The sequence below is a fragment of the Cydia pomonella genome, chromosome 27 (assembly GCF_033807575.1).
Source record: "Cydia pomonella isolate Wapato2018A chromosome 27, ilCydPomo1, whole genome shotgun sequence".
Taxonomy (NCBI): Eukaryota; Metazoa; Arthropoda; class Insecta; order Lepidoptera; family Tortricidae; genus Cydia; species Cydia pomonella.
This window is the reverse complement of record NC_084729.1, coordinates 2,927,490-2,942,921: the sequence shown is the minus strand read 5'-3', so window position 1 is coordinate 2,942,921 and position 15,432 is coordinate 2,927,490. Positions and strand designations below refer to the sequence as shown.

Sequence of the window (15,432 nt, the reverse complement as noted above, 5' to 3'; positions counted from 1 at the left end):
CTATACACATTTTAAATCATAAAAACGTACTTGCTATTGAGTGGTACATCTACCTGTTTTTCATTTTAAAACCACCCATTTCTACCTATTTTTGCACCCTGTTCTACCACTTCGGCAAAATTGTATGTGACAACACTGGTTAAGGGTCTGTTATCACCCGATACAGATACTTATAATAATAATAATAATAAAGACGTTTATTCAAAAAGTTTAAACATAAGTACATAATAAAAGTACACAATAATAATAGTGTAGTTATAGTGAGAGGGTCAGTCCGCACCAGAAGTCGCATTTGAGGTTTGTTCATTTTTATTTGTTCTCTTATAGTATTTTTCAAATAGAATTAAGAAGACCAAGAGTGCTCACTCCATACCACGGTTTTGTTACCAAAAATACTATTATTTTCGTAGTCTACATCTAGCGTCAAGTAGCGGAACCAGTGTTGCCAAATCGTACCTTTTAGTACGGTTTTACGTACTTTTTTTGGACCCTTGCGTACCTTTTTTGTATGCAGCGTACATCGTACTAAAATCGTACATTTTGATGTATGATTGTTTTATTTGTTTAAAAAAAAAATTTTTTCGTTATGCTGGTTCAGGGCAAAATTCCTAATCTGACAGTTATGGCCAACATAAAAAAAAATACTATAGATAAACAACACACGTCCAAACTACGTACAAGTTGCAGTCGGCAGTTGTGTCTTACCTGTGATCTCTATTTTTTTCAAGCTAGGAAAGAAAATGGAAATGCGCGGGTTCGTTCAACCAATGTTCAGTCTTGTCTTGTCTTGCCTTCGTTTCCTAGTTTGAAAACTTTAAAAATAATATTGCAAATTACTTGCTCACTGATTGCTTCCGCTGCAGTTGTTTGAAGAAAAATAAAAAAGTCTAAAAGTAAAAAAAAACGGAGAGAGAATTTAATTTTGCTCATGGGCTATCAGGTAAGTCAGGGTCAGGGTTGGGGTATCAGGTAAATAAATCATGTTTGTTTATCTTGTAAGGTGGTTACCTTATTCAAATGTATTTATTTTTAATTTATATACATTTGCAATTTGCATATCCGGGAGAAAGTTACTAAGTCATCTGCGTGTACTTTATTTATCCAGATTAAAAATTCGGCCGGCCACTTTGTTTTTCATGTATTTAAAATTTAACTTTGCTATGTTAGAATTTAATTACTGTCCTGAGACAAATACTTAAAACAAATGAGTTGTATTTTGTACTTTAAAATACATAGTTCTTTTCTTTATTGCAAATGCAAAATGTAGACAAAAGTTGATGCTGATTTATAACCTTTTTAGAATCTGGAATAACAAAGTTATATGCATAGGTTATACTAGTGGTTCCTAATCTTATCAGTCCTGTCGCCCCTACTATCAGGATCCCTAGACTAACTAGGGATCCTGATTTTACCCCAGTAAGCACTAATTTTGACATCGACACAAGAGGTACTCAATGTGAATGTCAAGTCAAGCTGACAGTGACAGCAGGCGTACTACACACTTGGGCGAACACATTTGAAGTACTATCCAAGCGTTCACGTTAACACCTTAGATAAAATCGTCGGAAAAATTACAAACCGTTAATTTTCACAATCAAACATTGTAATAGGGTTGTTTCCACCTACAAATCTTAGGGCAGAATTGTATCCTAATAAATTCTTTTGGATTATAAAACATGTTAAACTACTTTTAGGGAATCTGTAATGACCATATTTTTGTAAATATTGAATTTAAAATATCTTTTGGCACACGTCACGTGACCAAACTCGAAACGTCTTTGAAGATTTTGATGACGTCACAACTCGCGGATTGACACTGTTAACAGTTAAGCGATAGACAACAAATGACAAATGTAGTTTGACAGCTCGTATCTTCTACGTGTGTATGGAGTTATGTGTCAAACCGTAAACTGTGACGTCACTCAATTTTCAAAGAGCGTTTTGGGCGCGAAAGCTTCCGTCAAAATATATTTTGTTCATTTAACATATTTAAAGCCGTTTTTAGTATAAAGTTGAATTTTAGGACAACTTTTAGTTAATATAGAACGTAATACGAGCGTTTCAAAAAATTGGAAACAACCCTATTATAACAAAAAAATTTTTTTTACAGAAGTTACTTCGTGGATTGCGACTGAGTCAATGATTCGAATTGAGAGTGATTTTCTCAATGTGAAACAAAATTGGTTAAATATGACGTCAATACACTAATTTGTGACAGTTACAAAGATGTGTTCAATGTAAATATTGTTTCTTTAAGGAATTTATACAATAAAAAAAAACCGTACTTTTTTTACCCAAATGGTACCTTTTCTGACGTATGAACGTACATTAAGCTGTAAGCGCTCTGACAACACTGAGCGGAACTCTCAGTACTGCTACTCGATAATAGACGTCGCGGCAAACAAAAAGTCTAATGCTCGGCAAATAAAAATGTAGTCCCGGTTACTCTAGTTACAATATTAGCGGAAAATCGTTGAGCATTAGATTTGGTTTGCCGCGACATCTATTGTTGAGTAGCAGTACTGAGAGTTCCGCTACTTGACGCTAGATGTAGACTACGAAAATAATAGTATTTTTGGTAAGAAAACCGTTGTATGGAGTGAGCACTCTTGGTCTTCTTAATTCTCTTTAGTATTTTTCAAACAGCATGGGTACGTTGACACATGTCAACTCCATACAATTTATAACCTTAAGAGGGAAGTATACCACGTGACCGTCGAAAAGAGAAAACTTATTCCTCTTCTAAATATTTTTTCCATTCTCCATGATTTTTTAATAAGTTATTGATACAATGAAAAACTAGGTTTATAATTTATAGGTTTTCCTAGGCAAAACAAAGTTTTATTTTTTCAAAAAAGCGAAACCTAGAATATATTATGCTGAAGCGATCGACATCAAAGTGATTTGTTAAGATTCAGTTAGTGGAAACGACTCCCGAAGAAGTTACTTCGTTAGATTCGAAAAACTATTCTTTCCTCTCGCAAAATAGTACTGAGATGACATGTGTCACCGTACTTATGCTGTTTGAAAAATACTTATACTACTCATTTTGAACACCTCGCCCTACTTCTGGATGACGATGGAAATGTTGATATAGAGCTAAAGGAACTGTAGCATGTTCTCTATACATATTAGATAAGAGGTGCTGTGATTATGTTAACATGGACCGAGCTGCATCGCGTGGCAAGTTCCTCGCGAGGCACGTTCAGTTCCTCGCGAGGCACGTTCAGTTTCTCGCGAGGCAAGTTCCCGCGGGGCGACTCGTTCTGTGTAGCCCCGCCTAATGATTTAAAATAAGACATCTGTTATTGTCAGGTTCACAGCAAATTGATTTGGAATTATATTTGTCAAACTTCTTGATTTGTAATTGTGCCATTTTAATTATTAATTATTATTTTAAGTTGAATAAATATTTTGATGGTTTTTGTGTTTATATACATTTTTATTTAGGTACTTAGGGCTTGTTTCACAATGTCCAACTAAAGTATTGGATAGCTAATGTACAAATAAATTTACTGCCAAATAAAACTTCATGAAGAACTTAGAACTTTATCTACCAGTTAAGCTTATTTGAATATTGTGAAACGCAAACGATGACTTTATTCGTCAGATAAGTGGCAAGTAGCTTATTCAGGACTTTACGTGGACATTGTGAAACAGGCCCTAAGTGAATTCTAAAGGCTGTGAAAAGCTAATACAGTTGCTTTTAGCTTCTTCTTCCTCGCGTCGTCCCGGCATTTTGCCACGGCTCATGGGAGCCTGGGGTCCGCTTGGCAACTAATCCCGAGAATTGACGTAGGCACTAGTTATTACGGAAGCGATTTGCCATTTGACATATTATGCATACAACTTCAGATGGAGATAAAGCAAGGGAGTCTTCAAATATGTATCTCTTCCAAGACTTTTTAATTTGATATAAAGGCATCATGGATGTAGTCCATCCTTTTTAGGGTTCCGTAGTCAACTAGGAACCCTTATAGTTTCGCTAGGTCCGTCTGTCTGTCTGTTGTCCGAGGCTTTGCTCCGTGGTCGTTAGTGCTAGAAAGCTGAAATTTGCCATGGATTTATAAATCAATAAAGTCGATAAAGTCGTACAATAAAATTTAAAAATTTAATTTTTTTAGGGTACCTCCCCTACACGTAAAGTGTGGGTGATTTTTTTTTTGCTTTCACCCTACAGTATGGGAAATCATTGAAAAGGTCTTTCAAAACTAATAGGGGTCTTCAACAAAAAATTTTTGATAAAGTGAATATATTCGGAGATAATCGCTCCGAAAGAAAAAGAAAATGTGCCCCCCCCCCCTCTAACTTTTGAACCATAGGTCCAAAAAATATGAAAAAAATCGTGGTAGTAGAGCTTAAGAAAGACATTAAATGAAAACTATAGCGGACATGATCAGTTTAGCTGTTTTTGAGTTATCGCAAAAAGTTTACCCTTCATAGTAAAAAGACTTACTTTAATTAGGTACTGATTATGCAGTCTATTAGTTTAACTTGCGTGAAAGGTACCGTTTCATCCCTTGGTTAACAATGTCCTATACTTTAAGCTACAGTTTAGCTTATTGTGACGGAAGAGTAATTACGGAACCCTACACTGAGCGTGGCCCGACATGCTCTTGGCCGGCGATATTTCTATGTCGCGATTTTTCACAGCTTCTTCTACTACATTCATAGAACATTTTGGTAACCATTTGGTGGCTGTTTTTATTTTTTTATTTTTGAAATATTGGAAAAACTTTCCCACCATCGATTCGTTTTTCAAAGTAAGCCTAAAATGATGCAGTAATTTGGAACTTGCTCTCGGCATCATCTGAGGAAACAGTTGGGAATGTAGGTAGTCATGATCGATTATATGTGCGTACTGGACCTCAGTAAATAACCATGTCGACTGTTTTAAGGCTCTCGACACTATCACATAGCGCCATCTTCACATCGGCAAGCAACAAGCTCCAGGGAATTATTTTACAGATGGCGCCAGCATAGGTTTTGTGTCAGTCCTACGAATAGTGTCAAATTATGTTTAGAATTATATGGCCTGAATGCTAGCCTGTAAGCCATATCTTATAGAACTAGAGACAGGTAACCTTAGCTGGCGTTATCTATACAAATTTGACAGTTGCCAACCCCATAAGGTTACCTGTACTGTCAGAACGGTTCGGCCTCCGGCTGAGGCGGCTGATGACTAATGGAGCGGAACTGGAAACAAATAAAAATGTACAAGTAAGTACACCACAACACCGTGCCGTGCCACAGACTGCACAACAAATGATACGGTAATGAATCATTATTTCAGAAATCCCTCCGGGTTAAATCTGTAACAGACGGGCGTACCGGACCGCGAGTCTGGTCTGGTCAGCATATCTCTTTTTCGCTCTCACTTATAGCTGCGTCATTAACTGACTAAAAAAAACAAAATACATTTTTATCAGATAACAAGGAAATTTGGATAAATTATCTATTTTTAGTTAATTAAAAATACCGCCTTTAGAATATTACATTAAAATAAAATAGCACAAATTAAAATTAATAAATTAAACACTCTAGAACACATAAAGACATTAAAAATCAAAATTAAAATCACAGAAATTATTAATAATAATAAACTATTTGTTATGACTCTCGTGAGACACACACCCCTTGTGACTGTCTACCCACTGTTTTTGTATATTATGATAACTACCTTTCAGCAATGACTTTTAGAATGCAATTGTAACTATCCATCAATCGCCTCTGCATCGACGCGTACTTTTGCGGTCACGGTCCACGTCAGTTACGTTACGGCCTTATGAATAGACTACAGACGGGCGTATCGGACCACGACATTGGTCCCGTAGGAGACCTGTTCGATTACGTGGAAGGTGGTCATGTATCAGTTAAGGACGCAGCTATAAGTGCGAGTGAGAAAGAGACATGCGAACCAAATTCACGGTCCGGTACGCCCGTCTGTTATAGTTTAAAAATATGTAATGAAATATAATAAAACTCTCACACTTTTATCTGTTCACGTCTTGGATGATTTAAAAACGTTACAGTAGGTGCAAAGTTATCTTAGACTGATTCTAATTTCTCTGGTCCAATAAGCTTTTCTTCTCTTTATAGGGTTCCGTAGTCAACTAGGAACCCTTATAGTTTCGCCATGTCCGTCTGTCCGAGGCTTTGCTCCGTGGTCGTTAGTCCTAGAAAGCTGCAATTTGGCATGGATATATAAATCAATAAAGCCGACAAAGTCGTACAATAAAATCAAATTTTTTTTTTAGGGTACCTCCCCTGAACGTAAAGTGGGGGTGAAAATTTTGTTTTGCTTCTACCCTACAGTGTGGGGTATTGTTGGACAGATATTTGAAAACTAATAGGGGTCTTCAACAATTTTTTTTTGATAAAGTGAATATATTCGGAGATAATCGCTAAGAAAGCAAAAAAAATTGTGTCCCCCCCCCCTCTAACTTTTGAACCATAGGTCCAAAAAATATGAAAAAAATCATAGAAGTAGAACTTAAGAAAAACATTAAATGAAAACTATAGAGGACATTATCAGTTTAGCTGCTTTTGAGTTATCGCAAAAAGTCTCCCCCTCATAGTAAAAATACGTACATCCACAGTTAAACTCGGGTGAAAGGTACCAATTTATCCCTTGGTTAACAATCTACTATACTAATAGCTCCAGTTTAGATTTTTATGACGGAAGGGTAACTACGGAATACTACACTGAGCATGGCCCGACATGCTCTTGGCCGGTTTATTTTAATATGTTAGAATTATGTATAATTCTTCCACTTTCTATTTGCGTATAACTTCCCGTCAAAAGATCACAAAGTACAACAAAGTATTTTTCAATGGTTGTGTTGCCAGCTACGACCATTGCGAGCAATTACGAATACAAACTTAGCTGCATCGTTAAAAGTGGCGCTGTAATCGCACAATTAGTACGCAGCAGAGTTAGTTCCAGTTTTACCCGCTGACATAAAATATGTTTGTACTTTATCGCAGTTATCATTCGTTCATTTCATTCGCAGTTTGATATCAGAATTTGTTCTAGCGTGTTAGGAAACCGTGTGTGAATAAAAAAAAACAACAAAGAAGTTACTGTTAAGTTGTTAATATAACAAGGTAAGTTTTTGAACTGATTATTATGCTTGCAGATGCTAATAATTACTTGTATAACTATTTATAAACATGAAATTTACCTATTATTTTAATTAAGGAAATCTTACTGGGTAATAATAATAAACTCCATGTATGCGTTTTAAAGTTTTTGGGCGTGGTTCTATAGGGTGAGCAAATGATTCAACACCATTATGCTTTTTTTGTGTATGTACCGACGTAGCTTTTATGTATTATATTCGCATGAATTTGTATATCTTTAATAATATAAAATTGTAATGATGTTTCATTTCTTTGTCACTCGTATACAAGGTGTAACAATAATAGTGGTGACCCGTTTCCAGCATATTCGGTATCGCGTTCTAATTAGAAAAGGGTGAAAGAATTTTTTTTGGCGCGTTTTTTTTTTGCGTGTTATAAATTTATCTTCTACGTACTTTTCCCTAATCAGAGCACGATACTGAATATGCCATTAAGAGAGAAGCATACCACGTGATCTTCCATAAAAAAGGCGAAAACATTTTTCCACTTCTAAATATTGTCCATTCTCCATGATTTTTTTGTATGTTATTGACACAATAAAAAAACTATGTTTATAGTTTTCCATTGAAAAACTATGTTTATAGTTTTTCCTATTTTTATTTGCAAAACAATATATAAGTATATATTTTAAAGCGAAACTTATAAAACCTAAGTATATTATGCTGAAGCGATCGACATCAAAATCAAAGTGATTTGTTAAGATTTAGTAAGTGGAAAATGTTTTCTCTCGAAATGGAATTTCATAGAAAAATTACCGTTATTTCGTAGATTCAGAAAGTTACTGGGGGCCTACCGGAAAAATTGAATTTCGCAAATTGCGGGGATCTTTCTCTTTTACTCTTACTAAGACGTAATTAGCGTGACAGAGAAAAATGCCCGCAATTGACGAACTTCGATTTTCGCGGTAGGCCTCCTGTTCCCTCTTAAACGGATCTCCACTTTTTTGTTACGTCTTTTATATATTAAAGTGATAGCTAGTTATTTAAACGCTCATTATAGTGTTGGCATATGCGCCGATTTCTTTTTAAGGGCTCCTCTACACGATGGCCCAGCGTAGGCCAGTCTAAGGGACGCAGCTATGCGGTGGAATGAGATAGCAATATCACTTGCTCCCTCTAACGCATAAATGCGTCCCTTGGACTGGCCTACGCTGGGCCATCGGGTAGAAGAGCCATAATATTGTATGGAGCGTAATTAATTAAAATTCATCTCATGTTCAACGTAAGTCATGAGTGTAAGGAAGCTAATTCGTGCAAAGCGAAACATTTATTTTTTACAAGCTTTTATTTAGTTTCACCTGTCCCGTTGTCTGTCTGTCCGTCTGTAATCAAATCTTGCAAGTTAAATTTGATCCACTTCCCGGTTTTCGATCAAACTGAAATTTTGCATGCATATGTAAGTTGGATGACAATGTAATATTATGGCACCATCGAGCTGATCTGATGGTGGAGACAGGAGATGGCCATAGGAACTCTGTGATAAAACAACGCAACCGAATTGTGTGTAGGGTTTTTAGAATTAGCTCTAGTATTAGTCGCCTGTCTAAAAAAAATACAGTCAACGATAAAAGCTTGTAACAAAAATATTTTTTTTGCCATAAACTTTTTTTTTAGGTGCCGACTTAATCTTAAGATGTATGGCTTACAAAATAAATAAGATTAAAAAAAAAACTTTTTTTTTAGTAAAGGTTTTGTATAGTATACATAATAGGTATTAGTTGTGGCTTCGACTTTGATATCCTATCACTCTAGACTAGGGCTTAAACTTTACACACGCTGTTTCTCATCAAATACGGTTCAGCTTTTTAGCCGTGAAATAAAGAAACTTGACGACCGGTCTGGCCTAGTGGATATATGTAGTGACCCTGCCTATGAAGCCGATGGTCCTGGGTTCGAATCCCGGTAAGGACATGTATTTATGTGATAAGCACAAGTATTTGTTCCTGAGTCATGGATGTTTTCCATGTATTTGTATATTATATATATCGTTGTCTGGGTATCCACAACACAAGCCTCCTTGAGCTTACCGTGGGATATAGTCAATTTGTGTAAGAATGTCTCTATAATATTTATAAAGAAAAAATATAATGTATTTTTGTCCATATCGTCGGATCATCCTATTATTTTAATGTTCAACATATTGTTTTTTTTTTTTATGATATACCTAGGAGGTAAACGGCTGAATCGCCTGATGGTAAGCATTTACCGACGCGGCGCCCACGGACACCTGTAACACCTCGTGCTGCAAGTATGTTGCAGGCATTTAAGATGGGAATACGCTCTTTTCTTGAAGGTTTGAAGGTCGTATCGGTCTGGAAATGATTCGCTAAAACAAAATAGCTTTGTAAGCTGCAAATTCATTAAAATTCATAGGAGTCCGAGCTTTGCTCGGAAAATATATAAAGACTCAAAAATGCGCGTTTTCCCAGAGATAAGACCTATATATAGCTAGATCGATTATCGCTCCCGAAAACCCCCATATAGCAAATTTCGTCGAAATCGTTAGAGCCGTTTCCGAGAACCCCGAAATATATAAATAAATAGGAACATTTAATTTGCTCGTTTAAAGGTATAAAATGAAGCTTTATCAGTACATGAAGTGCTGATTATAAGTGCACTTGGGCATGTTATTTAGATTAGAAATGAATATATAAACACGACGTAGATATCAGAAAGATTAATTAATCGATAAATATCAGATAAAAGTAGTTTAAGCTAGACAACAGGATGTCATCAATAACTTCTACGTGTTACAAACAGTCTACGTGAAAAATATGTTTAAAATTTTACAACTGCTTTGTAACAACGCGGAAAACATATTGCCTGCTTTTTGATACTATACAAATATTTTAAACGCGAAAACGCGTACTCAATTGATTTGATCAATTTTTACAAGCCTTTATTTAACTTGCCCCGTTTACTGTCAGTATGTATGTTATTTTGTGATGGAGCACAGGAACTCTGTGATAAAACAACGCAACCTAATTGTGTTTGGGGTTTTTAGAATTGTCTCGATGAGTATTATTTTCCCGTGGTAAGAAAAGGACAGTCAGTGACAAAAGCTTGTTCCAAAAATGAAATGTTTGCCAAAAACTTGTTGAATTTAGAAATCAAGAGGAGATAGTCTTAGCCTAAGCCTATCAAATAAAATAAAAAGTCGAGTGCTATTGTGTCTTTCCAACGGTAGATTTTGTTTTTTTGTCCCCATAAAATGTGACAGAGTGAAGCTTTTGTATGAGATGAAATTTTGCGTCTGCGTATAGCTGGTTCATTACTTAACTGATAAAACCCAAAACAACAAATGCGTAATTGGGAATCGAATTTCAAATTTTTTTTTCATGAATCTAGTATAGTTGGATCAGGCATGAGCGGTGGGGGGAAATGACCGAACGGGATAGTCTTATGTATCTAATGTATCTTTCAGTAGGAGTAGCAGAGAAAGCTATTACTGTGTGTCCTTGTCGCAGTCTCATTTTTTTATTCCCCACCGTAAATTTTAGTATATTTTATGGTGGGCAACAAATAACCTGACGTAAATAAAATTACGTTTATTGTTTTTGGTATGTTGTCAGGAATGTTAAAACGTGTTTTTAATTTTGTCGCATTGCGTATGTTCTGTTCTTCACGGGCGCACGCGTATGGCACATCTATACGATCCTACCATCTATGTTTTTTTTAAATCCCAGGTGAGATTTTTATTGCGTCCTACACTTTAGCTAACGGCCGCTTTTTGCACACAACGCTAAACTAGTTCCGAAGGTTATAAGATAACCGTCGACCGGAAAGCTAACATCATCATGGTTCTCGTGAAATTAGTTATCTGGAATGTTAATAGCTTTTTAGGAATATTTTACTACCGGATTAAAAGTCGTAAAATAGTAAGTTGAAGGAGCTGTTTTAATATATTTGACGTTTTAAACAGCTATATTTGGCATTAAAATACAAGTGTTCCGCTCATATAGGTATTTAAAACGTTTTTGTGTTTGCGGACAGTGGTAATTCTTTCACATACAACTTTTTTTTTCTTTGGATTTTGGCTCTAGATGTTTTTTTTTAAATATGTGTTCAATATTACCAGTATCTGTGTCTGTAGGTTTTGCTTTTTTGATATTCTTGTTCATGTAAGAATTAGATTTCTTTAAAAATCGCTAAAACAGTCAAATAAATGCAACGTAAACAGACGCCTAGCGCAAAAATCAAAACGGTGCGAAATAGTTACAGTGTATTTCGCCATCAGATATATCGGAGCGGCCGGAGTGCTTACAAATATCTGAACACGCCTCTATTATCAAGGCGCTAGTGGGTGTTCAGATATTTTCGAGCACATCGGCCGCTCCGATATATCTGATTGATAGCGACTGTACTGTAGACAGATAATTGCAGAATCGGGTACTTGACACATGTTGAATATTATAACAAAATTTAGTTTAATGGATAGAAAATGAACCATCCATTTTAAAAAAGTGGAATTTAAAAAAAAATATTGAGATTATAAAAAATTACAAAGCTCCAAAGTCTCAAAAAAACATTTTTTTTTGTCTTTCAAAAATAGGAAAGAAAATGGTACCATTCGATTCCTTATATTTTATTGAAAAATAAATTGTATGACAACTATACACATAAACGCAATATTTCAGGGTCAACATGGCAATTTCCTTAATCTTTCATACATTTAGGACAGACTTATGTGATGCGACGTCACATCACATTATCATTTTGTTAGAGGCGTTTCAATCGTCGAGTGCGAGCGTCAGACTTTAACTCTCATTTCTGACCTTTGTATTGCTTAAATGCCATGAGTGCTATATAGACATTTGATCCTTAGGAAAATCAAGATCGTTTGACATTATTTACAAAAAACTGGCATGTAGCCAATTTGAACGGTAATGTTCTCAAACGCGAATTCCATGTTTTATTTCCGTTCACTTCTTGCATTCGAGAGAGATTCATGAGATTATTGGTGACGATAACGTTCGGAGAGGTTTTTTTATACTACGTCGGTGGCAAACAAGCATACGGCCCGCCTGATGGTAAGCAGTCTCCGTAGCCTATGTACGCCTGCAACTCCAGAGGAGTTACATGCGCGTTGCCGATCCTAACAACCGTCCCGCCCCTCGTTGAGCTCTGGCAACCTTACTCACCAGGTTAAAATACAAATATTTTGCGCCCTTGTTGGTTGCTGTAATAGCACCGTTTCGAAGTAAAAAATCTATTCAGAGTTACGTGTATGTATATTCCGTCCATAGATATAATCAAAAATAATGCTCTGAGATTCCGTCTATAAGTATACAGATACACCATCGCATTGCAGTCAGGAATGGAAAACATAACACAAGTGTTGAACAGATGTGAAATGAGTTGGATGAAAAGGAGCGCCATATACGCCAATTTGACGACCGGTTTGGCCTAGTGGGTAGTGACCCTGCCTACGAAGCTGATGGTCCCGTGTTCAAATCCTGGTAAGGGCATTTATTCGTGTGATGAGCATGGATATTTGTTCCTGAGTCATGGGCATTTTCTATGCATTTAAGTATTTATAAATATTTATATATTAGGTACATATATCGTTGTCTAAGTACCCTCAACACAAGCCTTATTGAGCTTACTGTGGGACTTAGTCAATTTGTGTAATAATGTCCTATAATATTTATTTATTTATATAGAGTCAGACCAAGCTAAGTTGGCACTGATTTTGATAGTCCAGGTAGTGCAAGTGTTACAAACTACTTTTTTACGGTCCTAATCAAGACAAGGGCGTAGCCAGCCAGTCAACTTGGGAGGGGGAGCAAGTTCATATCGCCGGAAGCCTAAAATCCACGCAGACAAAGCGGGCAGAAGCTAGTCTCTTATTCTTGAATGCTCTACTTACTAATGTTCCTTTCTTAGATGTCGAGGAACTGGCAAAGAGAGCGTCACATGGAGAAGGTCGAGCTCTGGGTCTGCAAAATCTGCGACAAGGACTACACGACCAAGTCCAGCCTGAACCGCCACTTCTCGACGGTCCATGAGCCGCCTAAACAGAAGCAGATCCAATACTCTCCTAGAGCTATGGTTCCCTATAGGTAAGTTTGACATATGAAAAAATTGAATATCTTGGCAAAAAGTCCGGACAAGCCTAAGACTCCTGAAAATTTCTGGATAGTTATTTCTTCAAAAATCTGCCTGTTAAATCCCTTATTTCAAAACTTAACTCTCCACAATACGCTGTAGCATAGAGAAATAAGAAGTAATAGAGTGCTCACGCTTACTCTGGTTATAATACTTATAATATCGCAAAAAATATTACACGGAGATCTTATGGCAGACACCACACCGGTGACGTAAAAGACGCAACTGTTTTGTAAACAAAAAAGATTCGCGTGAAGCACGTCACTGCGATTCCGTATCGTGACCGTTTTTTAAGCTGCGGTCTGGTCGTACCTTTAGTTTGTCATTTTTTACCCCCGACCCAAGAGGGTCTTATAATTATAAGTTTGACCGTTATGTATGTGACATGTGCATGTGTGTCTGTTCGTGGCACCGATGTACCTAAATGTGTTTTATTTATTTGAAAGGGTCTTTATACAGGGTGCCCACGAGGAACCCGAGAGATTTTAACCACGCATTTCTAAGGAAAAAGAAGGAAAAACTGTTACCTATATGAGTATAGGTCAATTTCACAAAAAAAAATTAATTATTTGTACTTACATAAAATGAAAACGCTATTTGTATAACTGTAACTGAAGAAGAAATTGTTTTTTTTTTTGTAAAACCTATTTTTTGCAGTGTTACTTGTCACTTTTTGACATCTATGAATAAGGATATTTGGAATAGATCCCATAGTGGCAACATCGCCAAAAAGGCGTTTTGCGCTAAGTAACAGTAAAAAGATGTTTGTTTTTGTAAGTGGCTTTAACACTAAAATTAGGCGAATTCCAAAAAAAATTATAGGACATTTTAGTCTTTAGGACTATACTGTAGTATATCAGGAATATACTGTTAAAGTCTCTGGCAATGCTCACGGGCACCGTGTAATAAACAGAGAGATAAAAAAATACAGTTTAAAACTTAAACGACGCAGTTGCAAATGTCACCTACGTTATCACTATTTTATTCTAACAGTAGTATAATATTATTATCAATATTATCATACATCCCGACTCCCATGAAACCTGGGCGGATCCGATAAGATAATGTTTTGCCTGGCTTGAAAAAACAGTGGTTACCTATCAAATAGCGTTGTATAACTCTTTAACGGTGACCCTCTTTCCTTTATTACCACTGTTTTTAAGCCAGGCAATGTTTGGCATGGTTAGGTAATATTGAACCAGCTGACGGTACCCCAATGTTACTAATCTAATCCCTATTAATAATAACAATATACATAATAAATATACTAGCTTAAATCTAAAACAGGCCCTTGAGGCATTGTACCAAGGATGCCGACGGCATTTCCTCGTTGTATCGTGATACTGATGCAATGAGCGAGGAAGCCGCTAGCTCTTCGGTCACCAGTTACGTCAACCAGACTTTTCGCCATTTTTGCAAAAAACTTGTGCGCGCTGAGGCCCCATGTTTCAACCTGTTTCAACACAAACTGGTACTCTCTACCGAGGCTCTTATATTTATCACATTTCAAAATTTCGGCGCTTTCCGCCGCTGCGCCCGCCTTTACAATAGTCTGTCCCGTTATCCCGTATAATTCATAGTTATCATTTATATTACAGAGCTCCGTCTCCAGACTACGTTTGCCACATCTGCGGCAACGATTTTGCCTCGCAAGGCAATTTGACTCGTCACCTTAACACTATTCATGGCAGGGGCAACACCAGCGTCTCCAACTCTACCAAAATGGTGCATAATAACAATCAGACGAATATCTACATTAATATGTATAAACCCAGATTTTACAATTAAATACAATAATTTTGGCGTTCACGCTGTACAATTTCTTAGCAATTTATTATTAAGGAACTTTAATTATATTAGGTAAATATACCATTTTAATATTTTCACCGTACCAGCCCGGGATACTCTTTATCTATAAGACATTGATACGTAAATATTGAAATTAATTTTTGTATTAGGTATATGTATTTGTAACGCTTGCGTTGTTGGTAAAGGTGAACATACTTGTAATACACTAGGCCGAAACAATTTTTGAATATTTGAATTTTTTGTCGTGGTTTGAAACTGTGCAACTTTTTAAGAAAAGGTAAAAAACAATTTTGTTCCCTTGTGTAGCAAATAAATAAACTACATTATTGCAAAACGGAGTTTTTGTTTTGTTAAAGTAAAAAAGTAGTACGTA

General features: G+C 36.2%; 1 protein-coding gene across 1 annotated transcript; it reads left to right on the top strand.

Moving 5' to 3' along the window:
* The first annotated feature begins 6,958 nt into the window (after window positions 1-6,958).
* Window positions 6,959-15,393, top strand: LOC133532760 (zinc finger protein 664-like). Its single transcript, XM_061871553.1, has 3 exons — window positions 6,959-7,107; window positions 13,029-13,204; window positions 14,849-15,393. The coding sequence occupies exons 2-3, from the start codon at window positions 13,029-13,031 to the stop codon at window positions 15,036-15,038; spliced, it is 366 nt and encodes a 121-aa protein (XP_061727537.1). The 5' UTR covers window positions 6,959-7,107; the 3' UTR covers window positions 15,039-15,393.
* Window positions 15,394-15,432: the final 39 nt, after the last annotated feature.